We start from the raw sequence: 26,080 nt of genomic DNA, 5'->3' as shown, positions 1-26,080 counted from the left end.
GCTGCTTGGGGATAAGGGGTACCCACTCAAACAATGGCTCATGACACCCGTGCATCTTTCTCAGAGTACCTCGGAGGAGGAAGGCAGCACTTAAGGCAACACAATCCAGCATCAAGCAGACGAATGGCATCCTAAAGATGCGCTTCCACAGAGGGTGTCCCGCATAATCGTGGTCTGTTGCGCCCTTCACAACCTGGTGCTTCAAAGAGGGAGACATGGAGGAGGCTGACAGCTCCTAGGACGAAGAAGAGCAGGAAGGGAAGGAACCTGAATTGGGAGATGAGGCTCAGCTTCCACGTCTTCCACACCATCAAATAAGCACAACGTAGAAGACATGCTTGTGCCACACTGCTAGCCACAAGATTTCAGGAGGAGTAAGGTGCAGGCAACAGGACACGACCACATCCCTTCTGTCGCTCAGTGCCATGCCAGTGCACTGAAATCCTTTACAACCAGTGACATCAAGAGCAAGTTCAGCATTCCAACTTTCATCTTCAACTCTCATAACTCACTGGGCCATAAATCTTGGAAAGGTCAGTGGCGAACCCTGTACCCGTGTGCTCTGGGAAGTGAAAGTTGGCACAACAGCGCAAACGCTGCGTCAAAGGACTTAATGTAGTTGTCGCCACCTTAATGAGAAACTTTTAGCGGGCACTGAGATGCGCGCATGTTTGGAGAGACCACCATGTGCTTTGGCACTGCCAATGAAGACAGCCGCCTCACTTTGAGAAACAATCACAGCTAATCCTCCAAGGCTGGTGAGCACGCCCAACTCCATGTTGTCTTGTAAGGAGTATGGTCACAAATGCATTTTGCAGACACTTTCAGTAAAAAGTTGGACACATCTCCCTGATGTAACACAAGGACCAAGTAACTATCATGACTCAGCTACACATCACATGAAGGTGAGGCTCACAAAGGGAGGTAATCGCTGAATGGGAGCATGCCCACCCTCGCAATAAGAGGGCACACAGATGCTTATGCACGCTATTTTCATGAACAGCAAATGTATTTACAAAGGTGCATGATATATACGGTGATTGAACACCCATGACCCAGAAGTAATTTCCAAGTTTCTTAATTTTTCTAACTCTACAGCTATATCTTGGTGCATCTCTGACATCTGCAGCAGAGGTGGAGGCAGCCTGCTGACTGCTACACCCTGTTGTCTTTGATGACTTTGATGGGCGTCCCCTAGAGGGCTGAGAGCTGGAGGGCCGCAGCCGCTTTAGGGTGTCCTGCGGTGGGGCGGGTGAACCCTCCTCGGTCTGTATAGCTGGAGGGGTTGGGGTCACAGGCAGAGAGGATTGGGGTCGGCTGGACACTCTGAGTCACCTGGATGGATGGTCCCAGCATCTCCAGCTGCTGGTCCTCCTTCCTGTGAGTGCCCAAGGGCCCCTGCCTGACTCCAAAGAGAAGGGGCTCCTGGAGTGAGGTTGAGATGTCTTGCCCCCTTCTCGCCTAGCCACTGATGGATCCCACTGATGCCTAGAGCGATAGGGTGCAGGTCCGAGCGCAAATCCAGCAGGATCTGCTGGACCATGGTCTCCAAGGCGGCCTCCACCCTTCCCATGGAGACCTTGAGGCGCTCGCAGTTCAGAGCCACAACATCAGAGAGAATGTGGACAGACTTCGCTCGAGTCGGTTGACTGCGTCTCACAAATCGACCCGATTTTCCACCAACTGTCATTGCCATCTCTAACATGCTGGAGATGCAATTTCCAGAGGCTCATCATCGGACTCTGATTCAGCGGGTGGTTGATCTCCAGCAGTCTTCAGAGTGCCAGAGACCTGGACTGTCACTGCTTCCGAGTGTAGTGGAGGCCTGTCTGTGAGCTGTTTCCCTGAATGTGACCCTGCGCCTACTCTCTAACTAGGACCCACCTGTGTCTCTGCGCTGGTGGAGGGCTGTGATGGGTGTTCTACAAATGGCTCCTCAGCACCCTCCTCTGAGGTAAGCAGGGGACTGGAGCTTACCTTGGCCCTGCTAGTGTGTCTGTATCTGCTGGTGCCTGTAAGAGACCAGATAGATTTAGTTCAAGAACTGAGAATCTCAGCATGTGACAACTCATGGAGGGCTCATCCGTACTGGCTTGCTGAGAGAGGCTGATCTTGCCTTCGTCATGGGAGCAATCTCTGTCCTCCCCTGCCAACTCAGTGGCTTCCTCCTCGAATTTGGACAGCTCCTGAATGTTGACCATTCCCCCTCCAGTCTGGGATCTCTCCCTCTTGTTGTGGGCAAGCTTGGCCTACACAAAAATAAATGGGTGGAAGGTGGTGAGAAGAGATGGAGGAGAGATTGGGAAATATGCATGCCTGCTATGTGTGCTGAGCCCTCTCCAGGAAGGGCTGAGGATGGAGTTTGTGCAGCATGATAGATGAGATACTGGTGATGTTAAAGTGCCCGTGAGACAATGCTGATGTCTGCCCTGCTAGAACCCTGGGCAGTGTAACCCTTTGAGTGCATGATGCCATTGAGAGTGTGAGATTGGAGTGAGTGAGATTGGAGTGAGCTGAAGGTTAACTTACCCTGGTGGAGTGGATGAAATTATTCATCCTCTTCCTGCATTGGATGGCGCTTCTCAGGCATGTGCCCAATGAGCTGACCTCCCTTGCAACTGCCTCGCAATCCGGTGAGGTGAGGCTGGTGGGCCTCCTGGAGCCATCCCTCGGATAGAGGGCATCCCGGTGCTGGCGGACTCCATGGACGAGGGCCTCAAGGGAGTCGTTGCTGAACCTGGGAGCAGCTTTCTTCTTGGGCGCAGCCATATCGAAGTGCTTCCTCCACACAGCTGGGCACAGAGAGTGAATGTGTGTGTTCGGGTGGTCTCTGACCCCATTAGGTAACACAGGGCAGACAAATCAGTGCCCGCACCGCTATGTGATTCAGAGAGCTACCTGCATAATTAATTAGATTCCCAGTGTGAAATCGGGCATGAACTCCTGCCACACTGCCCAGCAGGAAATGCACCGCAAAGCCCAAAATTAGTCTGAAAAGTGGAAAATTCCACCCATTTACTCAGTTTCTCTTGACCTGCTAACTACTTCCAGTACATTTTTATTGTTATTTCAGCCACAGCAGTATTGTGGCCTAAAGTTCCAGTAGAGGGTCGAGAGCCAGGTAGATCACAAAGTGGTGGCCAGAATTTAGTGTCAGAGCCATTTTTCCAGAACTCTTCCCGCTTCATTTGTTTCTTATATTCCATTGAGGGTGAGAAGAGAGATGTTCCTTTTCTCATTCCCCTAAATCAAAGGGGTTTGTTTGGAAGAATTCCCAGGCTAGCCCTGGAATTTATGTCAACTTCACCATTAGAAGGCTTCAAAGGAACTTTCACTAGCGGAGAGCTAGTGAACATAATAAACTGTTAAACACATAATAAACTGTTTAAAAATGCAAGGCCACCTTCCTAGGTGAAGGTGAAAAAAAACAAACAAGTCACCCTCAGGGGTGTGTGAAGACAGAGACATTTCCTAAAATTCAAAGGCCCATAGAAACTTATCCCTGTCTAAGGAAGAGGTATTAAAGTGCAAAGTGCTGGGTATTGAAACAATGGCTGCCACACACAGGCCCACCCAAAACCCCTTGGAAATACACAATGGGTGAAGTATAACAGCCTGAGCTGCGGACACTACAGAGAGATTGCCAGTGACACAGGGAGTGTCAAGAAAGTTTTCAGCAGAGGAAACAGGCTGCATGCTGGGCTCTCTCCCTCTCTCTCTTTTGGAAAAAGTGTGTGTCACCCGGTTCGATAAGTCAACCATCAGAAACCTACCAGAGAACCGAGATCTCATAATAATATCATTCTTCTACATTTGACCGCATCCACAAAACCAGCTAATCCAAATCGGCCACAACATTTAACAATCTATGCTTCAAGGACAATCAAAGGGCACTTAACCATATATTCTGATGACTTTTTTTATTGGACTGTAGCTTCCCTTATTTCTAAAACCCGTGCATGTGACGTTGCTTTTTTATTAGTTCTTTTCTTGGGTTTAGTGGTTACCAAATTTGCTTTTTCTTTAACTCAAGAAAACCTCATTTGATTGGCTCCTTATTGCTCACTGCATAAATTGTTGAATACATTTAGATTCGGAAAAGGCATATCTTTGTGAGTAAAAAACACTTAAAACCTTTGTTGTGGCCAATCAAGGAAGCTGAATAGAGGGGAACCAGTTCACTCCTTCTTACCTGGTCATAAAAGTATCATTAAGGCGTTTTACTGATAGGGGAGAATTAATCGTCTCTTCCCAAAAGGCAGAATAGCTTCTGTTTAGAGTTCAATAACAATAAGTGTTATTTATTTTTAATTTAGCCCAAAGCAGCCTCAAGGGCATTCCTCTCAGATGATGCAACTGTGGACCTCATTATAAGAGTGAATTAGACCAGTGCTGCTGAAGTGCAGCTGTAACCTGGCTAGACCTTACAAATGTCCCTGTTGCCGCAACTTGGTTTACCTCTCCAGTATGTGGCATTCAGCTGGTTACTCTGCTAAACCGTCACAGGCAGAGTGGGACCCCTGGAATTTTGAGCCCTTGGTCTTTTCTCTATATTTATAAAGTAAATCTGTTCTGAGTGGTTTTTAAATTCCTCCTTTTTTACATGTCTCTCCCCAGGACTTAGTTTATCATGGCAAAAAGGAAAAAAAAACTTACATTTATATAGGGCCTTTCACAACCTCAGGAGGTCTCAAAGCTCTTTACAGCCAATGAAGTACTTTTGAGTGCAATCAAAATTGTAATGTAGGAAATGCAGTAACTAATTTGTGCATAGCAAGTTCTCTCATACAGCAATGTGATAATGACCAGATAATACGTTTGTGTGACGCTGAATGAGGAATAAATATTGGTCAGGGCACCAGGGATCTCTCTCTTACCCCACCTGCCTTTTCTTCTTCAAAACAGTGGCATGAGATCTTTTGTTTCCACTTGAGGAGGCAATTGGGGCCTTGGTCTAACATCTTATCCGAAAGACAGCACCTCTGACGGTGCAGCCCTCCCTTAGTACTGCCCTGGAGTATCAGCTTTGATTTTTGCATTGAAGTGCTGGACTAGAACTTGAACCCACACCTTCTAATTCAGAGTTAAGAGTGCTATCAACTGAGTGACTACTAACACCAAAGAGTAAGGCATGGTCTGTTATTTGGTTGCTATTTCACTGGGTAACCAATTTTGTTTTATTCATTCATGGGCTGTGGGCATCGCTGGCTGGGCTAGCATTTATTGCGCATCCCTAATTGCCCTTGAGAAGGCGGTGGTGAGCTTCCTTCTTGAACCGCTGCAGTCCATGTGGTGTGGATATACCACTCAGTGCTGTTAGGAAGGGAGTTCCAGGGTTTTGACCCAGCGACAGTGATGGAACAGCGATATATTTCCAAGTCAGGAGGGAGTGACTTGGAGGGGGAACTTCCAGGTGATGGTGTTCCCATCTATCTGCTGCCCTTGTCCTTCAAGATGGTAGTGGTCATGGGTTTTGAAGGTGCTGTCGAAGGAGACTTGGTGAATTCTTGCAGTGCATCTTGCAGGTGGTACACACTGCTGTGACTGTGTGTCGGTGTTGGAGGGAGTGAATGTTTGTGGATGTGATGCCAATCAAGCATGCTGCTTTGTCCTGGATGGTGTCAAGCTTCTTGAGTATTGGGGGAGCTGCACTCATCCAGACAAGTGGGGAGCATTCCATCACACTCCTGACTTGTGCCTTGGAGATGGTGGATAGCCTTTTGGAAGTCAGGAGGTGGGTTACTCATCGCACGATTCCTAGTCTCTGACCTACTCTTTTAGCCACAATATTTATATGGCTAGTCCAGTTCAGTTTCTGGTCAATGGTAAACCCCCCAGGATGTAGGTAGTGGAGGATTCAGTAATGGTAATGCCATTGATGGTCAATGGTTGGGGTCTCTCTTGTTGGAGATGGTCATTGCCTGACACTTGCGTGGCGCGAATGTTACTTGCCATTTGTCAGCCCAAGCCTGGATATTGTCCAGGTCTTGCTGCATTTGGACATGGACTGCTTCAGTATCTGAGGAGTCGTGAATGCTGCTGAACATTGTGCAATCTTCAGCGAACATCCCCACGTCTGACCTTATGATGGAAGGAAGGTCATTGATGGAGCAGCTGAAGGTGGTTGGGCCCAGGACACTACCCTGACGAACTCCTGCGGTGATGTCCCGGAGCTGAGAAGACTGACCTCCAACTACCACAACCATCTTCCTTTGTGCTAGGTATGACTCCCACCAGAATCACAGAATCACAGAGTGCAGAAGAGGCCCTTCGGCCCATCGAGTCTGCACTGACACATGAGAAACACCTGACCTACCTACCTAATCCCACTTAACAGCACTTGGCCCATAGCCTTGAACGTTATGACATGCCAAGTGCTCATCCAGGTACTTTTGAAAGGATGTGAGGCAACCCGCCTCCACCACCCTCCCAGCCAGTGCATTCCAGACCATCACCACCCTCTGGGTAAAAATGTTTTTCCTCGCATCCCCTCTAAACCTCCTGCCCCTCACCTTGAACTTATGTCCCCTTGTGACTGACCCTTCAACTAAGGGGAACAGCTGCTCCCTATCCAACCTGTCCATGCCCCTCATAATCTTGGACACCTCGATCAGGTCACCTCTCAGTCTTCTCTGCTCCAATGAAAACAACCCAAGTCTATCCAACCTCTCTTCATAACTTAAATGTTTCATCCCAGACAACATCCTGGTGAATCTCCTCTGTACCCCTTCCAGTGCAATCACATCCTTCCTATAATGTGACGACCTGAACTGCACATAGTACTCCAGCTGTGGCCTCACCAAGGTTTTATACACTCCAACATGACCTCCCTACTTTTGTAATCTATGCCTCGATTGATAAAGGCAAGTGTCCCATATGCCTTTTTCACCGCCCCACTAACATGCTCCTCTGCCTTCAGAGATCTATGGACACACATGCCAAGGTCCCTTTGTTCCTCAGAACTTCCTAGTGTCATGCCATTCATTGAATACTTCCTTGTCAAATTACTCCTTCCAAAGTGTATCACCTCACACTTTTCAGGGTTAAATTCCATCTGCCACTTATTTGCCCATTTGACCATCCCGTCTATAATCTTCCTGTAGCTCAAGACACTCAACCTCACTGTTAACCACCCGGCCAATCTTTGTGTCATCCGCAATCTTACTAATCCTATCCCCCATATAGTCATCAATGTTGTTTATATAAATGACGAATAATAGGGGACCCAGCACAGATCCCTGTGGTACGCCACTGGACACTGGCTTCCAGTCACTAAAGCATCCTTCTGTCATCACCCTCTGTCTCCTACAACTAAGCCAATTTTGAATCCATCTTATCAAATTACCCTGTATCCCAAGTGCATTTGCCTTCTTTATAAGTCTCCCATGTGGGACCTTGTCAAAGGCTTTGCTGAAATCAATATAAACTACATCATCTACACACCTAGTCACCTCCTCAAAAAATTCAATCAAATTTGTTCGGCATGACCTCCCTCTGACAAAGCTATGCTGACTATCCCTGATCAAACCTTGCCTCTCCAAGTGGAGATAGATCCTCTCCTTCAGAACTTTCTCCAATAGTTTCCCTACCACTGACGTGAGACTCACTGGCCTGTAATTCCCTGGCTTATCTCTGCAACCCTTCTTAAATAGCGGAACCACATTAGCTGTTCTCCAGTCCTCTGGCATCTCCCCCATGGCCAGAGAGGAATTAAAAATTTGGGTCAGAGTCCCTGCGATCTCCTCTCTTGCCTCCCTCAGCAGCCTGGGACACAAATCATCCGGACCTGGAGATTTGTCCACTTTTAAGCCTGCCAACATCTCCAATACCTTGTCACTCCCTATATCAATTTGCTTAAGAGCCTTGCAGTCTCTCTCCCCGAGTTCGATACCTTCATCCTTATTCTCTTAGGTGAAGACGAATGTGAAGTATTCATTCAACACTCTCGTGATGTCCTCTGGTTCCACCCATAGATTACCTCTTTGGTCCCTGATGGACCCTACTCTTTCCCTGGTTATCCTCTTCCCATTGATATACTTACAGAATATCTTGGGATTTTCCCTACTTTTACCAGCCAGAGCTTTCTCATATCCCCTCTTTGCTCTCCTAATTGCTTTCTTAAGCTCCACCCTGCACTTTCTGTACTCCACTAATGCATCCGCTGATTTGCTTCCCTTGTACCTGCTAAAAGCCTCTTTTTACCTTTTCATCATAACCTGAATATCTCTAGTCATCCATGGTTCTCTGGGCTTGTTCTCCTTCCTATCACCCTAGAGGGAACATGTTGAGCCTGTACCCTCCCCATTTCCTTTTTGAATGCCCCCCATTGCTCCTTTGTAGATTTCCCCACAAGTAACTGTTCCCAGTCTACCTTGGCCAGATCCTGCCTTTTTTAACTAAAATCCACTCTCCCCCAATGCAAAAAAATTTTTTGCAACTTGTCTATTTCTTTGTCCATAACAAACTTAAACTTACCATGGAGAGTTTTCCCCCCAATTCCCATTGATTCCAGTTTTGTTAGGGCTCCTTGATGCTACACTCTGTCAAATGCAACCTTGATGTCAAGGGCGGTCACTCTCACCTCACCTTGGGAATTCAGCTCTTTTGTCCATGTTTGAACCAAGGCTGTAATGAGGTCAGGAGCTGACTGGCCCTGACGGAAACCAAACTGGGCGTCAGTGAGCAGGTTATTGCTAAGCAAGTCCTGCTTGATAACACTGTCGATGACCCCATCCATTACTTTACTGATGATGGAGACTAGACAGATGGGGCCTGCTTGGGTTTGTCCTGCTTTTTGTGTGCAGGACACACCTGGGCAATTTTCCACATAGCCAGGTAGATGCCAGTGTTGTAACTGTAGTGGAACAGCTTGGTTAAGAGGTGTAGTACAGCAGGCTCAATTTTGGTAAAAGCTTTATGAAGTTCAGCATCTGCAGTGATGCTTAGCCAAGGTCAGGCATTCACCAAGAGAGGAATAGAATTATGGTGCCAAGGGTGATGCTCCTCAGAAGCAATCGTTCTCCCCAGCACTTCATTAATAAAACATAATTCACTATTTAATATCCCTAGGGCACTTTACGGTATTACACCAGGCCTGCCCAACGTCATTTGTTCAATCAGGTCATGGAAGTCCCACTTTTAACCATGAAATGAACATAAGGAAACATCTCATCAATTAAGCTGTGTCAACTCTCTTAAAAAAGACACTAAACTTTGGCTCCTAGCTTTTTCATATTTCATTTTAAGCCACATAGTACAATATTCATAGTAGACTGGTTAGCTCTCAACCTTGACTGAACAGTAGTGCTGGTCATAGGTTCAAGCCCCAGTCCAGAACTTGAACACTTAATCTAAACTGCACTATCACGAATGATGTTTTCAGATGAGACATGGAAACAAAGCCCTGTCTGCTTTCTGGGGTGGTTATAAAAAATGTCATGGCACCATTTAAAAAAAAACATGGTAGCTGTCTACAACAGTAGTTATTCCTCAACAACAAAATTTAAAACAAATTGCCTAGTGAGTTACATCATTGCCATTTGCCAATTTTTGCTGTCTCACATGAGCAGGGACATTTTTTAATTCAAGTGTTAAATTTTTGCCCATGGATGAGGTCTTCTAAAAAACGCTTGGCCTTTCCGCCTGCCTGTCAACTGTTAGGTTGAATGGGCAGTGAAAAATTCAGGACAATTGTTTACTTAATGGCCTTAAAAGGCCTTTAAATTGTCAGCGGGCACAATTCCGGTTCTGGCGTGTGCCTGCCGAACTAACTATCGTGAATGTGCGCGTTGACATCGGCACGCTTGGCCAACATCAATGCGCTTTATTTCACGCTTGGGCGTGTCAGACACGCGCCCGCACGCCAAGCATAATTTTCTACCCATAGTTTCCGCTCAACCATTAACCTAGAAGGAAGTTACAAAATCTCACAACTCTCTTATGTTCAGATGTTTCTCCTGCCCGCTGTTCTAAATCTCCTGTATTTAATCATCTATCATTCTTGACCTCCCCAACATCTGGAAATAGTCTGCTTCCATCTACCATGCTCACAATTCAGTGATTCAGCGCAGTACTCAGTGGGTGCTGAGCAGTCACAGGTGGTGTCTTTTGGATTTCATTAAACTGAGGCCCAGCCTAAACTGTGCCAGGGCACTATTTGAAGAAGGTTAAGGGAGCTTTCCTGGTGCTTTGGCCAATATTTATCCCTCAATCAATTATTGCAATATGTGGGACTTTGCTGTTTTCAGATTGGCGGCTGCATTTTCCTACAGTAACTCCTGAAATAAGTCTGATTCCAATGAACAAAAAGGAATCAGAAGTTAAGTACTTACATATTTGAAATTATTTTGTTTAGTGATGGGTGGATTAGATCTGTGCAGACTAAGTTGTTTGTTTCCAAGTACCACATGAGAAGATTGCTTTTTTTCTGCAGAAATGTTATATATCACCATAGAGCACACCCACAAACTACAAATATTATAGAAGTGGTTTACCCACTCAGCAGAAACTGAGCTGATTGTCAAAATCAGTCAGGTGACTTCCCCACTGATCACAGCGTGTGCTTTCAGGGAAGGGGGTTTTGCTTTTTCAATTGCAGATTGTACAGTAATTCTGCATATGCCTGGTTACTATGGTGACAGAATCTTCTTTTCAATGAATCAATCTTATTCTGTCAGGCAAGTAGTCGGTCTCATATCACAAAACCTTGGAATTGAATCTTCCCCTCAGAGCTGTGCCAGTGCATATTCGGTCTCCCAAATAAAGCCTCAAGTCACTCCATTGGTGTGACTGCAGATGTTTATGAGTTCTGGATACAATTCAGTCATTTACAGAAGAATTTTGAAATTGAATATCTTAAGTCATAAAAATACTTTTACATAATTAAAAATCCATTTCTGTGGCGTGTTATATTCATTACAGATATTTTTTTCATGAGATCAACCTCAGCCAACTGGGCAACCAGTTTGGAAAGATGGTTCATGTAATCAGAGATGCTTTAGGCAAGTCGAGAGAATGTTTTTTAAGTTTTTCTGAAGCTGAAATTATACCACAAGGAACATTTTGCCCTCAAATCGATTTTTGAGAGAGAGTTAGTAACCCATACTGAGTCTCAGCATGCTTTCAATGCCTAATATGAATGAACTATTAGATGAAAAAAACTAAAACCATATTTTATAAAAGATATTTTACCAATAAACCAGGCCTTGCATCATAATAGTTCTTAACTTTTCATGAACTGAACTCTGGGCAACCTCTAATGTAACGTTGCCAAATAATCTTGTTCTGATGGAGCTCAATATCAAATGTTAACCTGTCCTTTTGTTTTTTGGATGCTTTCTGACATCCTGTCATTTCTAGCTTTTCCTGATTTTATGTTACATTTCCAGCATTCATAGTTTTGTGTGCACAATAATTCCAAAGGCTGATTTTCAGAAAACTTCTGATTTAGGAAATTGGAAAGTATGTATGGAGGCATAATGAGGGCCAAAGCCAATGCTGTTTGGTGGTCTTCATTTGCAGCTCATTTAAGAATAAATATCGGTTAACAGTTTCACAGCACATGAATGAGATAAGCTTGAGGGCATGGTGAAGGAGGGGAACAGAACCTGACAGATATAGAGATTGGAGACAATGCTGGAGAGGAGCCTGGGTGAAATATGGCTTGGTGGGCAAAGAAGCAGGTAGGAAGCAGCTGAATGATATGACCTTTGATATGACCTCCATCGTTGCTCTCTCAGGTGCAAGGAGCATAACCTTCAGTGTATCTGGTGCACAATAAGGTTATTGGCCATCCATCACTTGATCTATCTGGATGGCACCAAGTTCTACTGGGCCTCAACTGAAGCTGTCCACTACTTGAGGATTCTCTTGAAGAAAGACTTTGGGTGGAATTTTATGGCCCTGTCATGGTGGGGGTGGGGGGGGGGGGGACCGTAAAATGCGGCAAACCATTCAAGAGTCCATTGACTTCGGCGGGACTGTAAAATCCCGCCAGTGTAACATTCCGCCCTTTGGCTTCTTTTCACACCAAGTTTAATTCACTCATCACGCTTGTTCTTGCTGATTTACATTGGCTCCCAGTTTCCCAATGCCTAACTTATAAATCCCTCCATTACTTTAGCCCTTCCTATCTCTGTGGCCTGCACCACAACAACAATTTCCCAAGCTCTCCTCTCTCTCTCGTGCCTCCTCACCTTCACCTCTAACAACAGATAAAAGGAGCTTAAGTATTACTTTACACCAAGATGGTGACAATCCATTTGGTTGCCTCTGCTGCTTTTGCCTTGCCAACCAAGCCAAATCTCACCAAGGCCACGTTTTGTCATAGCTCTGAATCTCTATTTCTGTCCATTTTCTTCACCATGCCATTTCAAGCTTATCTCATTCATGTGTTATGAAACTTGTTAACCAAAATCTATTCTTAGATGAGCTACAAATGAAGAAAGCCAAATAGCATTGCCTTTGATCCTCACTACATCTCCATGCATACTTCCCAGCTACTTTTTTGGGCTGAGCCACAGTTCACAACCTCAAGATCCTGTGTGACTTTAGACAATGTTTACAACCCCATATCCTCTCCATCACAAGACCTCTTAATTCCATCTCAGTGAAATCATCCATCTACACTTTTCCTCAACTTATCTGCTGCTGAAACCTTTGCTATCTTTAAACTCTCCTGGCTGCCCTACCCACCCCCACCACCATCCCTTCTCCATTTTCCACCCTCCATAAACTTCAGTTAATGAAAGCTATGCTGTCCACTCCCTAACTCCCACCAAGCCCCATTCATTTATTGTCCTTGTTTTTTGCTGATAATGTGCATGACACACAATGCCTCAAATAGTGTTTTAATTCCTCTGTGATTCTAACTTCCACCAGCATAACAATCCCTGAAACCTTTCATTCCTCTGACTCTGTCCTCCTGTGCGTCTCCCTTCTCCCTACTTCCTATTATTGAGGACTGTGTTTTCAACCACCTAGGCTTCATGCTCCGAAATTTACTCTCCAAATCTCCTGCTTGTCTACCTCCATCTCCTCCTTCAAGGAGATCTTTAAAATTCACATCTTTCACCAACATTTTGGCCAAGAACATCCATTCCTTGTTTCCTCAACTTCTAATAGTTTGGTATTGGGGTGGGGAGCAGAAAGCTTCTGCCGCCTGACCTTTCTTGCTTTTCGGGACATTTCTGGGAGGTTACCAGGCACCTCCATAAATCGCATTAGATGCACCTTAATAGCAGCCAGTGGTACATCCACCCGCATAAAAAACAGTCATTCAGGGCCCTCCCAATGAATTACAAAAGTAGATGCTGCTTCTAACTCCCCCCAATTCCAGCTCTGCTAAATGGGCACCCCTATAGTGTCATAATAGTGCAGACACCTCCCCAGAAAATATAAATAGGCCTATCCCAGGACTTGGAATAAGGTCACGGGGAGATGGGCGGTGGGGGGCGGAGGGGGGTAAAGAAGTAGGTGGGCTATTAGCAGGTCATTTATTTCATTGTTTTTTTGTGGAAATTTGCTGTTTGCAAATTGCCTACCACAGCTGCCTGCAAAGCAACAACGACTGCAGTTCAAAGGTAATTGGTTCCGAAGTTTATTTGTTTATTTATTTATTTCTGTTTTTTTTTTCTGAAGTGGTTTCCGATGTCCCAAGGATATGATAGGTGCTATATAAAGGCATTTATTTTTTATACAAGCAGAAATGTTAGAAACTTTTGCACTTCCATCCAGGGTATACAAATGTTCCGATACTCAACATCACCAAAAAAAAGGAAATGTCACCAACGGTTTCACATTTCCATTCATTCCAATTGGTGGAATGGTATAGCTGATTTCAGAAAAAACAAGAGGTAAATGATTTAAAAGAACAGAATCCATTCAACATTAAAAAAAATCTCAGCTTCCATAGAAGTTGGAGAATTAAGATGAATTCTGAACAAATTTTATATCCTTTTATAAAGTAAAATGTAGATGTGAAATACAATTATACTTTTAGCCATGGTTCATCGGAATTTAATTTTCTCTGAAAGAAACAAACGAGGATGCTATTTACTATGAATCTTCTGATCTGAGGGTTTTATACATAACTACCCAACAAGCATTATGTTTCATCTACATGCATTTTAATGAACGAAAGAGTCAAAATCTAGAATTTTTTCTTTCTTTATTATTTCCATTTCATTGCAAGACTTAACAAATATCCAACATGTACTAAGTTCTAATGAAATCCAAAAACTACATTTCATTGTTCGAATGAAGTTTTCCCAATATAAGTTATTTTAAATGGAACTTCCACTTGGCTATAATCCATCTTAGTTTCATTCAAATTTTTTTCAAAGGTGATGAGTATTTGAATCTACGAAAACAACCATATGTTCACTGACCTTTTGAATGGACATCGCTGATTGACGCAGGAAGTGATCTCTTGGTCGCTGACCTCCGGTACACCACATGGATTCTCCCACTTTCTTCTTCCTCCTCTACTTTGTCTTTCTCCAGTGGTTCAATAAAGAATTCGTCCTTGTCTGTCCGAATCATGCCAGCCTGTGAGACAGGATCAGAGATTAGACACTCTTAATTACTAGAAAAATGCTCATGCAGCTATCACGCAGATCCACTATGCAGGTGAAGCTTTCATACACACAAATACCCACAGGATTTCCGTCATTTTAGACTAGCTGAAGTTAAACACTTTATGATGAATAATACAGCAGCCATTCTTTGGTCTGACATTAAAAGCAATATAAAAGCAAGATAACGCCTTTTATCATACAGGTCAACCTATAAAACTTGGAAAAGTTGATGGACAGCTTCAATAAAGCTGACTACTCAAAAAACAATGTACAACTGAAAATCAGTGCTGAGTCGGCCCATGCCCAAGGTCACTGTTTCAAGATGACTAAAGAAGTTGGTAAATTCCTTTTCATTAGGCCGGGTTTCAGGATTTTTATTACTGCTAGGGTATCATATTCTGCAATTCAGTTTGTTTTGCCGTGAAAACTGAAACCCAATGGTCTCATGTATGACATACAAAGTAGATATAGGGAGTTCACTGGAGCATGAACTTGTCATGACTTAAGCTGCAGTTACACCCAATATTACATCAGTCATAAGACTGATTCCCAGGAAAAAAGTGAATTGCAAATTTTTGCAGTGATGAACTTGAAATATTTTAAAGGAGTGCTGATGCTACTAAATTTGTTTACCAGGTATCTGCATGTTCTCCCCACCACCCCCTCCGCACCCCCCCCCAAACCGTGCCCCGCCAAAAAGAAATTTAGATTTTTGACAATTTGTTGTTGCATTTTCCTGACCCTTAAATCACCCTTTCAACATGTTTCAAATGCCTGACATTGAAATGCCAATTCCTGCTGCAGGCCTGCAGGCATCACTAAAAATGACAAACTCCAATCACTGTTTTTATGTCTCATTAGGTCAAGTTTGGTGAGCTTTCTTTTAAAATATAATATCAAAGAAATATGCATGTAGTAAATTGCACACCCAGGATGATTAGAATGAACCGGCATTTGGGTTATTCTCAGTGACCTAGTGACATTTTCTAAACACAAACAACCAGCCTAACTCAGCATACAAGCTATTAATCTGGAAAGAAAGCTTCTGAGATTGGGGTGGGCAAATGCAAGCTCTGTATTGTATCTACCTCACCTACCATTGGGCTGCTGATCTTTGTTGGGAGGGAGGGCCATAAAAAAATTGGCAGGAGAGAGGTCCCAACTATTCTGCATCTCAGAATGAGTTGCATTTCACTTGATCACAAACCTGGGGAGAACAGGCCCAAAGAAAAAAATCATTTACGTGAAAGGAGGGGCAAAAAAATGTAATAGAGAGATCAATTAATCATTTTGATTAATTAATTTTGAATGAAGTGTTTGTCCAGTAATATCGCAGTTATTTCTAAGAGTATTTGTTCAAAGAATATTTGCCAAGAGGTGGAGTCTCTTGGTCTCATTTACATGCTGGTTCAACAACATTCCTTCAATCATCTAAGGATTTTCTGTATCTAGAAACAGATTTTAATCATCTTGGAATAGATTTCTTTTTGTAAATTTGAGTGTAAGTAGCCACCTGGGGAAGGTTAATAGAGGAAAATCAAACAGGAACAATCCCATGCCAATGGAGTGATAAATCAGATGGGCTCCATTACAACCATATAATCCCTCCCTCTCGAAACCCCTGCCTGATTTTCCACTATGTGCTCCAACCAGACATTTATTTATACCATGCAAAAAAATGAATATCTGCCTCATTGTTGATTGCACGGAATGAGTGACATTTCAACATGGCGCTGGATCACCCAAGCAACACGGTCTTCACCAGTACATGCCAGTTTCATCATGAGCCCATATTTTGAAACGCCAGTCCCATAACCTGAAAAGTGTTCATGATGTGTGAGTAACAGCAGAATGCACTCCTGGCATGGCCCAGCATATTCTTACATAAAAAGAAGCAGAATGATTATAAATATTGTCAACAACAGCTAATTGATGTGTGGTTAAACAGGTCATTCGTTTACATAAGAAACACATTCAGCATTTCAAGAAAATAAGAGCCAATGATTTTTGCTTAATGGCGATGAGATAAACAGGGTCTTTTTATTTCCTTATATGGTCACCTGTAACAATACATACCAAATTAATGCTGACACTGGCATGCGTCATGTGTCATACAGAACTGTGCTCATTTACCCAATTAGACTAAAAGTGCAACAGCTCTAGAACTAGCCGCTTTCTTTATTATAACTGTCAGGTTTATCTGAATGTTGAGGGATAGAACAGACTTGGGTGATAGTCTTGAAGATTATTGTGATCAGAGTTAACATTAAGCACATTTGTTGTTATAATATAAACCTAGAGGCTACAGTTTAGAAAGTAGTTTCCGGTGCTGAAAATCAGTTACCAAGTTTCTTGTATATTCAAAATGTCATAAAATTTGGGAACAGAATTTTGTCCCCTTGCTCCTCCTGGGCTTCACAGCAATACTGTAGTCTGTTGTACCTGATGGTCACTCCCCTCCTCTATTCATCTCCGGTCTATTCCAAGGACATAACACCTGCTGGCTCAAGGTCTAGGCCATATGATTTTGTGAAGGCTACAACTATCAAGGCGCAAAATTGGGCCCGAATTTTCACAGCAGACCTGACTTCAGAACCGCTGCACCTGTATCCGGCACCACCATTTTCGCTGGGGCGGGACGTTTTTTGCACATGTGCGGTTCATGTTTAAAAGTGCAGCTGCCTTAACCCAGAAGCAATTTTTGTCACAGAGGTTTCTAAAACACAACTCATGGGATTTATGAATTTGAGGAAAAAGTCTAAACCTACTGGAGTTCTTTGGCAAGGTCAGGTACCCTTCTGCGATTTTTAAGAATAGGCACGAATGTTCGTAAAAGGTGGAGAAGGTCTGTGGAACTGTCAAGCTGTCAACTCATTTAAATTCCCTCCTCTTTAAATTTTGAGGAAAAAAACAGCTTGTTGTGTCTTTTAGTTGGGAAAAAAAAATCAGTGCTTGCAATTTCAAGCCTGAGGTGTATCTATCTATATCTATAGTATTAGTACTACTTGACTACTTCCCCAACCTATCATGATCACAATGGAGGGCTTGCTAGTTCACAGTTTGATTGACAACTCCAAGAGGTTACAAAGGGATTTGCTGTCTTTGATGTGGGGCTATTAATACAAATATTTGTTTCTATAATGAATTAAGTAGTTGAAGGAATGTATTGAATAGGCTTTTATCAGTGTTTTTAAATCAGCGTTTCTTTAAAGTACTGAAGTCTTAATAGATACTTAGAACTTTATTTTATTTCACCTCAGCATGTTTCCTGAGGTCCGTCGATGGTGGATACTGGGTGATTTAACATGGAGGGTGTAAGGGCAAAGGGTGGTAGGTGGGATGGTCATGGGTTGGCACTAAGTTGGCATAGGGGAACAAGGGATTATGTTGGGGTAGAGGGACATAGGTTGGCATAGAAGGCGAGGGGCCATGGGGGTGGGTGGGGGACATGAGGTGGTTTGGACGAGGCATTGGGAGTGGGTGGTGGGCGAGGACTAGAGGGACTAACTGCTTTTAACTGGGATGAAGTCGCACAGCACTGATGTTGGTCTTTTAAACAGCTCCCCTCGGCACTCGACAGCCCACGTGGCTGCTTCTGTATTCTTTCTGGGGTGGCCGACCCAACTCCAGTACACACCAGCACCCCCAAAGTCAAAACAGTGATTTGGGGCAGATTCTTCCAAGTTAGGTTCACCGAATCAGGAAATTTCCTGACTCTGCACACCCGACACAGGAGAAACTACGAAAATTCAGATCTTGGCATCCACGGCTCATTGGTATTATGATGGGCTCCACGGTCCAATTAGGAGCAAGCCTTGGTTTTCACAAGTACATTTTACTTGTGGGACCCAATAATTTCTCTGCCATGGCACATAACGTAAGCCAAGTAAAAATAATTTTACTGTCAAAGTAACTATGAGGCTAATTGTGCTCGCTGTTATTAACATGACAACGGTACAGCAACTTCTGGCAATGAACAGATATGCAGTTAAATGCCAATATTGAAAAGTTACTTATCGGAGGTGAACCACTCTATTATTGGCTTAGTGAAAATAGCATCTTGCTGTCTGCCTCACCATTGGATGTCATGAAGTTGGTGTTCTTCCACAGTAGATACAAAGTAAACTCACCACAAAAAGTTAATTCCTGTCATTTCAAGCATAAGTACCCTTTTAATGGCATAATAATCATTAATTACTGCCAATTAATCTCTATAGCATTTAAAAGTAATTATTACAAGTGCAGAGTTCCTTACTTTCCGGTATTGATTGTTGTTGGAAATTTTAAACATAGCAAAATTTATGGTTTTTTTTACTTTTCTTTTTGTCTTTCTCTTCAACCTATCTTTCTATCCCTCTCTTTATTTCTCTTTCTAATTTGACATTGAATTCACCCACTCAAGTTTACATTTCCTTCTGCAGTCCCTGCACTATTTGCTTCACAATCTTTCAGTCTGATTGGTTAAGGAGATTTACTGCTGGTTGCCCAGTTCACTCCAGTCCCAAATGTCCTGGTTCCCTCACTGCAAAGTTCTCAGCTTGTACCTTGAGCAACTTAATGAGCAGATATGTTTTGAACTGAAGGGTGCAAAGGCAAATCTAAGCAGATGCTATTGGGAGCATGGGTCACAAAATCAGGCTTGGAGGTCTGCATGCCTGATTCATGAGCCGTGTATTGTGAAGAAAACATTTTAAAACTTTTTGGAATTTATGCTGCAATCCAGCTCAAGCTTCAATCTGCCTGCAAATACCGTGCAAATGTTTGGTATTACACTGAACCTTACAATTTTTTGCATAGTGCCACTCATCGTAGCTCACAGGCAAATGATTATCTAATTTGCCTAGTTTTTGGAGTTGGCTTCTTAAAAGGTGAATAGGATTTTTTGGTGTTTTGAAAGCTTTTTTCCTCTATAACGTGGTTTAATCTGCTGAGGTCTTGTGGTGCATTGGGTAGCGTCCCCACTCCTGAACCAGAAATTCTGGTTTGAATCCCACCTCAGGACTTGATGGCTGTGGGAGTTGCGTTCATAACGTGGCCAAACAAGTTATTATCCTGTAAATCCTTCCAATAAGCCTATGGTAGGTGATAAGAGTGGGAGGGTTACTTGGTGAGACAGAACCATGTGTTAGCTGCAGCGCAACAGAATCCCCATGTAATAAGACTCCATGCGCAAGCTCTTGGCATGGGCTGTACTCCATGGAAAGTATCCTCCTCACTGGCACTGCTGATGGACTGCTCTTACAGGCCCTTAATGACAAAAAAGGGACATGTGTTAGAATGCTGGCTCCTTTACACAACTTCATTGAGGTGAGCCATTTACTGTCTTGATCGCTTTATGTGAATCAGATTATCAGTGTCAGCCAGTACCAAAAACTAATGAAACTATCATTAGATTGTAGATTGAATCATTAAGCTAATACTTGATAAACAAGACTTGTTAGAAAGGCAGGCTATACTTAAAAGTCACCAGGACCAAATGAGATGCATCCGAAGATTTTTTTTCATTCATTCATGAGATGTGAGCATCGCTGGCGAGGCCAGCATTTTTTGCTCATCCCTTATTGCCCTTGAGAAGGTGAGCTGCCTTCTTGAACTGCTGCAGTCCATGTGGTGTAGGTACACCCACAGTGCTGTTAAGGAGGGAGGTAGGAAAATGAGGAAAGTAAGGATGGAAATTGTGGAGGCATTGGCCACAATCTTTTAATTCTACTTAGCCATGAGGGGTGCCAGAAGGCTGGAAATTGCAAATGCTGCACCCTTGTTCAAAAAAGGATGCAAGGATAAGCCCAACAACTACATACCAATCAGTTTAACCTTGGTATTAGGAAAGCTTGTAGAAATGATGGTCTGGGAAAAAATTAACAAATCACTTAGACAAATATGGATTAATTAAGGAAAGCCATCACAAATGTATAAAAGGAAAATCATGTTTAAATAATGTGATTGAGGTAACAGACAGGTTGATGAGGGTAACATGGTTGAAAGGGTGCACATGGACTTCCAAAGGCTTTTGATGAAGTGCTACGTAACAGGCTAGTCAGCAAAGTTAAAGCCCATTAAATAAAAGGTTCAGTAGCAACATACTGCATAGCAACCACCCGAGTTGGTGGTAGAGGCAGAAACTCAACTCTTTTAAAAAGTACCTGGATCTGCACCTGCACCTGTAAGCTGCAGGGCTATGGGCCGGGTGCAGGAAGGTGGGATTAGAAAGGGCACCTGGGTGTCCTCGGGCTGGCATGGACAAGATGGGCCGAATGGCCTCCTTCTGTGCTGTAACTTTTCTATGGTTCTATATTATAAAGTTGACAGAGCAACAAGAAACAGTGAATAGTGGTTAACAGTTGTTTTTCAGACTGCAGGAAGGTATAAAGTGCGGTTCCCCAGGGGTCAGTGCTAGAACTATAGCTTTTCTTGATCTATATTAATGACCTAGACTTGGGTGTACAGGGCACAATTTCCAAATATGCAGATGACACAAAACTTGGAATTATTGTGAACTGTGAAGAGGATAGTGATAGACTTCAGGAGGACATGGATAGCCTGGTGGAATGGGCAGACACGTGACAGATGAAATTTAATGCAGAGAAGTGTGAAGTGATAATTTTTTGTAGGAACAAGGATAAATGAATAAAAAAGACTTGCATTTATGTGACTTTTTTCATGACCGTTGGACATCTCAAAGTGTCTTAAAGCCAATGAAGTACATTTGTAAGACATTAGTTCAGTCTCAGCTGGAGAGTTGTGTCCAATTCTGGGAACCACAGTTTAGGAAGGACGCAGAGAAGCTGAAGAAATTATTTATAAGAATGGTTTCAGGAATTCAGTTACACAGGTAGCTGGGGTGTTCTCCTTGGAGAAGTTTAAGAGGAGATTTGATGGTGGCATTCAAAATCTTGAGGTATTTGGACCAAGTAGATAGGGAGGATCTATTCCCATTGGCAGAAGGGATGATAACCAGAGGACACTGATTGAAGGTGATTGACAAAGGAAGCAAAGGCAACATGAGGAAAAACTTCTTTAAAAAAAACACATGTGGAACGCACTGCCTGAAATTGTGATGGAGGCAGGGAATTGGCTAATTACCCGAAGAGAAAAAAAATTGCAGTGCTGTGGGGAAAGGCCGGGAGGAACGGGTTTAGCTGAGTTGCTCTTGCAAAGAGCCAGCACAGACCCAGTAGGCTGAATGGCCTCCTTCTGTGCTGTAGCCATTCTAAGATTCTATGTTGCCATTCATTTCATTTTCAGCTATTTTGATGGAATTGTGGACAGAATTTCTGTGGCCAGCCTTTGTACTGATTCGGATTGACAAAAAACAGTTGCATCACCATATCTGATTAAGAAGTCAAACATTGGGAGACCTAGCTTCAATTTCTGATGTCAGCTGTATTGAGCCAAGTAAAAACTGCACCAAGCATTAATATACTTTCCACTCCCTATGGCTTAGCTCAGGGTTATTGGCACATATGTTCACCAGCCACTAGATTGGTGCTTCCTTACCACACTTATTCTAAATTCCAACTTTACATTTGATGTATCATGGTTCTTTAACAGATTCTTTTCACAAAGTAACAGTTAAATACATAGAACAATAAACATCTTGCATTGAAAAAACTGATTCACCCTGGCATAGTACAAACAATTATAATCAAACAGCTGTTCAGCTCCAAACATTTTTGGCTTCTATCCAAAAGAAATTTAAACCAAACTCCAAAAGCTAAGCCAGCGAAGACTGATGTTATGCCAAATGAAACATATGGTTTATATGAAGAATCTGCTTTCAGACCACATTATATGCTACAAAGGATTTCACAGTGGGGAGAAAACAGAGAGAAAACAAGACGTTGTATATGTGCGCAGCCCAAAGGAACTCTCAGTTTTCAGCTTGTGATAGGCAGTAAAAAGCATCAATTGGTCACCATCATGGGCATGTTACTTGGCAAGCAATTCCAAATCCCACCATATAAACTAATGCTGAACTGGTCATGGAAAGAGTCATCACAAAACTATTTCAAAAGGAGCACGATGGAGAAACGAGGAAAAGGACAGCTAATTCTACTGTAAACATGAACAAATAGAATTGTAAAGATGCCATTCATACTAGTAAACATCTCAAATCAGAGTGTAAAAGAATTCTTTAAAAATCTTGCCAAGAACTTTTATTACCAACTTTCTTAGTTTTACGATAAAAGATGTTTTCAATTATGTCATTTTGAAACTGCTAGTCAACCAAACCATAGCACTGATTATGTTACATGTCACAAAAAAATACAGAATTGGGACATAAATTTACACATAAAAACCCAGGAAGAAAAACAATCCAATATGTAAATACCACTGCAGTTCTTAAGCGTTTACAGCTAAAGAACTCTGTTATACAAAAGAATGTACAAATGTTCCCATCACCCATAAGAGAGGAAAGAGAGGTGGATAGGCGGAGGTGTGCAACTGGCAGGCTTTGTATCACCCTACAGAATATTTACGCCCTTGCAAACAAAGCTCTCACCATCCACAAGATGGGAAACTGAGAGGCTCATTGACAAGCAGCTGAATGGAAATCCAAATAGCATAGATGCCCTCGGGTAACAGTATGAAAATTTCAGGTGCCTACTGCTTACTTGGACCACCAGTAGCATTAATACGGGTGCAGAGGAGAGCAATAGCTCTAACCCATGTTGGAGCCAAATTAAAAGAAATACCATTTCAAATGATTTATCAAAGACGAAAATGATTAAAGAGGGCAAATACAGATTTACAAACATGTTTCCTCAATTTTGTGGAGTTCTTTTTCATAATATGCATGATAGATTACAAAATATGGAAGTAAACTTTCAAACCACATTTGATGATCAGCAGCCTGAAGAACAAGCACAGAAAGCAGCCTGGCAGAAAAAGTTAGAAGACCACTGGCCATTGGGAAGATCAAACATGGTCGCCTGCAATGTGTCAAGCTTCACCTGCCCGAACTCAGGCATCAGATGTTATTATATGAAAAATTATGAATCACATGATTAGGTGATTGGCTCATAAAACAGCAATGAATTGCAACTGAAGAGTTAGCATTGCATCAGTGAAAGAGCATCAGGAACCACCAAAATGGAGAATTAAAATGAGGCAGTGTTTATTTGTGCTACAACACTAGGGGGGGCACTTCTTGCACATGCACCGAGGTAGTGTCAGTCACAGAAAGTCAGAGGTGCTTTTAAGCACAGCTAGTGTCTTATAACTCATTTTATCATTTGCAACTAGACAGACAGCCTAAATTAGGTTTTGAGGTGCAAACTGAAACCTGTCATTAGAAAGCAAATTCAAACAGAATCATGTTACGTTGAAACATATAAGATCCTGAGAGGACTTGACAGGGTACGTGGACAGAGAAGATGCTTCCCCTTGTGCGGGAGTCCAGAACTAGGGATAAAGTTTAAAAACTAGGGGTCTCCCATTTAAGACTGAGATGAGGAGAACTTTCTTTATTTCAGAGGGTCATTAATCTGTGGATAAAGCATTAATCTGTGGAATTCTGTTTCCCAGACAGCAGCGGAGGCTGGGTTATTATTCAGGGCTGATTTAACTAGATTTTTGATCAACAAGGGGGTCAACGGTTATGGGGAGCAGACAGGAAACTGGAGTTGAGGTCACAATCAATTTGATCTTATCAAATGACGGAGCAGGCTCGAGGGGCTGAATGGCCTACTCCTGCTCCTAATTCTTGTGTTTTTGTGTTAGGATTGACTGTTCTGCAAAATGCTCTGTTCATTTGCCAGTCATTATTATTAAAATTCTTATCAAAAATACGTCGAGGCATTGCTATTTTAATAGGCCCTTTTGCAGATGCTATCAAAAAGACTTTGAGAAGCATCAAAATCTATGGGCTTACTGCATCTCGCATTATCTATTAACATTATTTTCTACAAATGAATATACTCTTCAGCAACTGGACTCTCCTGGGAAGCCCCTGTTCACACTTTATCATTTTGTACCTCTGACAAGTGCCTTTACTCACCACAATTGTCCAGTGTTTTGAATAAAAAATAAAAATTAATAAACAATCTTTTTTTTTAAATCATCCCTCAATGTGGGGCTTGAGACAATGACACTGGGATTAAGAGCCCTATTAACTATCATATGAGCTGGCCAGGCTACGCAAGAATTGGGTTTGGTAACACTGATGCTCCTGCCACCAGCCAGAAAGGCGCCAGGGTCAGTTGCGCATGCGCCAGCGGCCACAGTGTGCGCCGAATGTACGTGCACAACTGTTCCTGGCGCCTTTCTGGTTGGTGGCAGGAGTTACAATGTTAAAATTACCAACCAATCAGTAAACAGCCACTAACAAGGAGGATGAACAAATGAAACCATTCAAACTACTTTTTGAAAATCTTTTCAGCCGTCTAGACAATAATATATTATAAACCTAATTTTCAGTATAACATAAAAGAAATTTCAACATTATCATTAAACTAGTGCTTGACAGGAACAGGGTTGATTTTCCAACTGTGCTCCCACTTTGCCCACTGGGAACACATGTCATAAATCTGGACATGCGCTGTGATTTTCTCAACATTAATTTTCTCCCAACAGGCAAGGTTTCTCACAGGAAATGCAATGTCAGATGATTATTCCTATTATGTTGTCTTTTCTGTGCTCAAAACGGCTCCATGTAGATTTCTATGTTCCCCTCAGAAATTTGGAACTTGAGTTTCATTAAATTCTCAAAGTCCCTGAGTGAGAGACTCAACTAACTATCCAGCTCCACTGTCACTCTATGCGTGCAATACTGATGGAATAGGAGTGCCTGAATTCATCAGTGTCAATATGGTATCACTCTGATGGACTACAGCTTTAGTGCTGCTGTAGACTTACTTTCTCCTCAGTTAACTACAGCAATGGTCAGTGTTATGTTCCTTCTGTCGGGTCGCTTTGCCCAGTGAACACGGTTGCATGCCTATCTATCGGTAAGTGAGTTGGTAAACAAAATACTGCAGATGCAGAGACCAATGTAAGATGAAGCACGTGCTGTTTATTAACACAAGTAACAGAGCACTAACACATGTGTGCTTCTCAAACCAGACCCTATTCTAAACTACTGATTAACATTGTAGCCCATGCTACACAGCAATGGGGTAATACAGTCACATGGTCAATCTGCACACATTCTCTTAAAAGGTGTATTGCATCTCAGATTACCACATTCAGGTACAACTGCACAAAGACACAATTCACTTTGTGAATGCTCATCTTGTAACCTACTAAAAGAAAATCCTAGTACTTTAAGGACATGTTCCAATTTTCTGATTGGAAACTGGATGATACTCTACCCAGTCCACAGATATGCATTAAGGTTAAAAGCAAAATACTGCGGATGCTGGAAATATGAAAAACAAGAGTGAAGTAAAAACAACAATAAAAGAGTTAATGTTTCGAATCCGCACGACTCTAGTCATGCGGACTCGAATCGTTCACTCCGTTTCTCTCTCCATAGAGGCTGTCAGACCTGCTGAGTTTTTCCA

At 42.7% G+C, this 26,080-nt stretch overlaps 1 protein-coding gene across 1 annotated transcript in view; it reads right to left on the bottom strand.

Annotated features, from left to right (window-relative positions):
* LOC144685865 (A disintegrin and metalloproteinase with thrombospondin motifs 2-like) overlaps nt 1-26,080 on the bottom strand; it is a 264,496-nt gene that overhangs the window by 188,971 nt on the left and 49,445 nt on the right. Inside the window, exon 3 of the mRNA XM_078550836.1 lies at nt 14,388-14,547. Coding sequence (XP_078406962.1) covers nt 14,388-14,547 — 160 coding nt within the window. The remainder of the gene's footprint in view (nt 1-14,387; nt 14,548-26,080) is intronic.

The sequence above is a fragment of the Cetorhinus maximus genome, chromosome 10, assembly GCF_964194155.1.
Source record: "Cetorhinus maximus chromosome 10, sCetMax3.hap1.1, whole genome shotgun sequence".
Classification (NCBI taxonomy): domain Eukaryota; kingdom Metazoa; phylum Chordata; class Chondrichthyes; order Lamniformes; family Cetorhinidae; genus Cetorhinus; species Cetorhinus maximus.
This window is presented reverse-complemented; position numbering and strand designations above follow the sequence as displayed.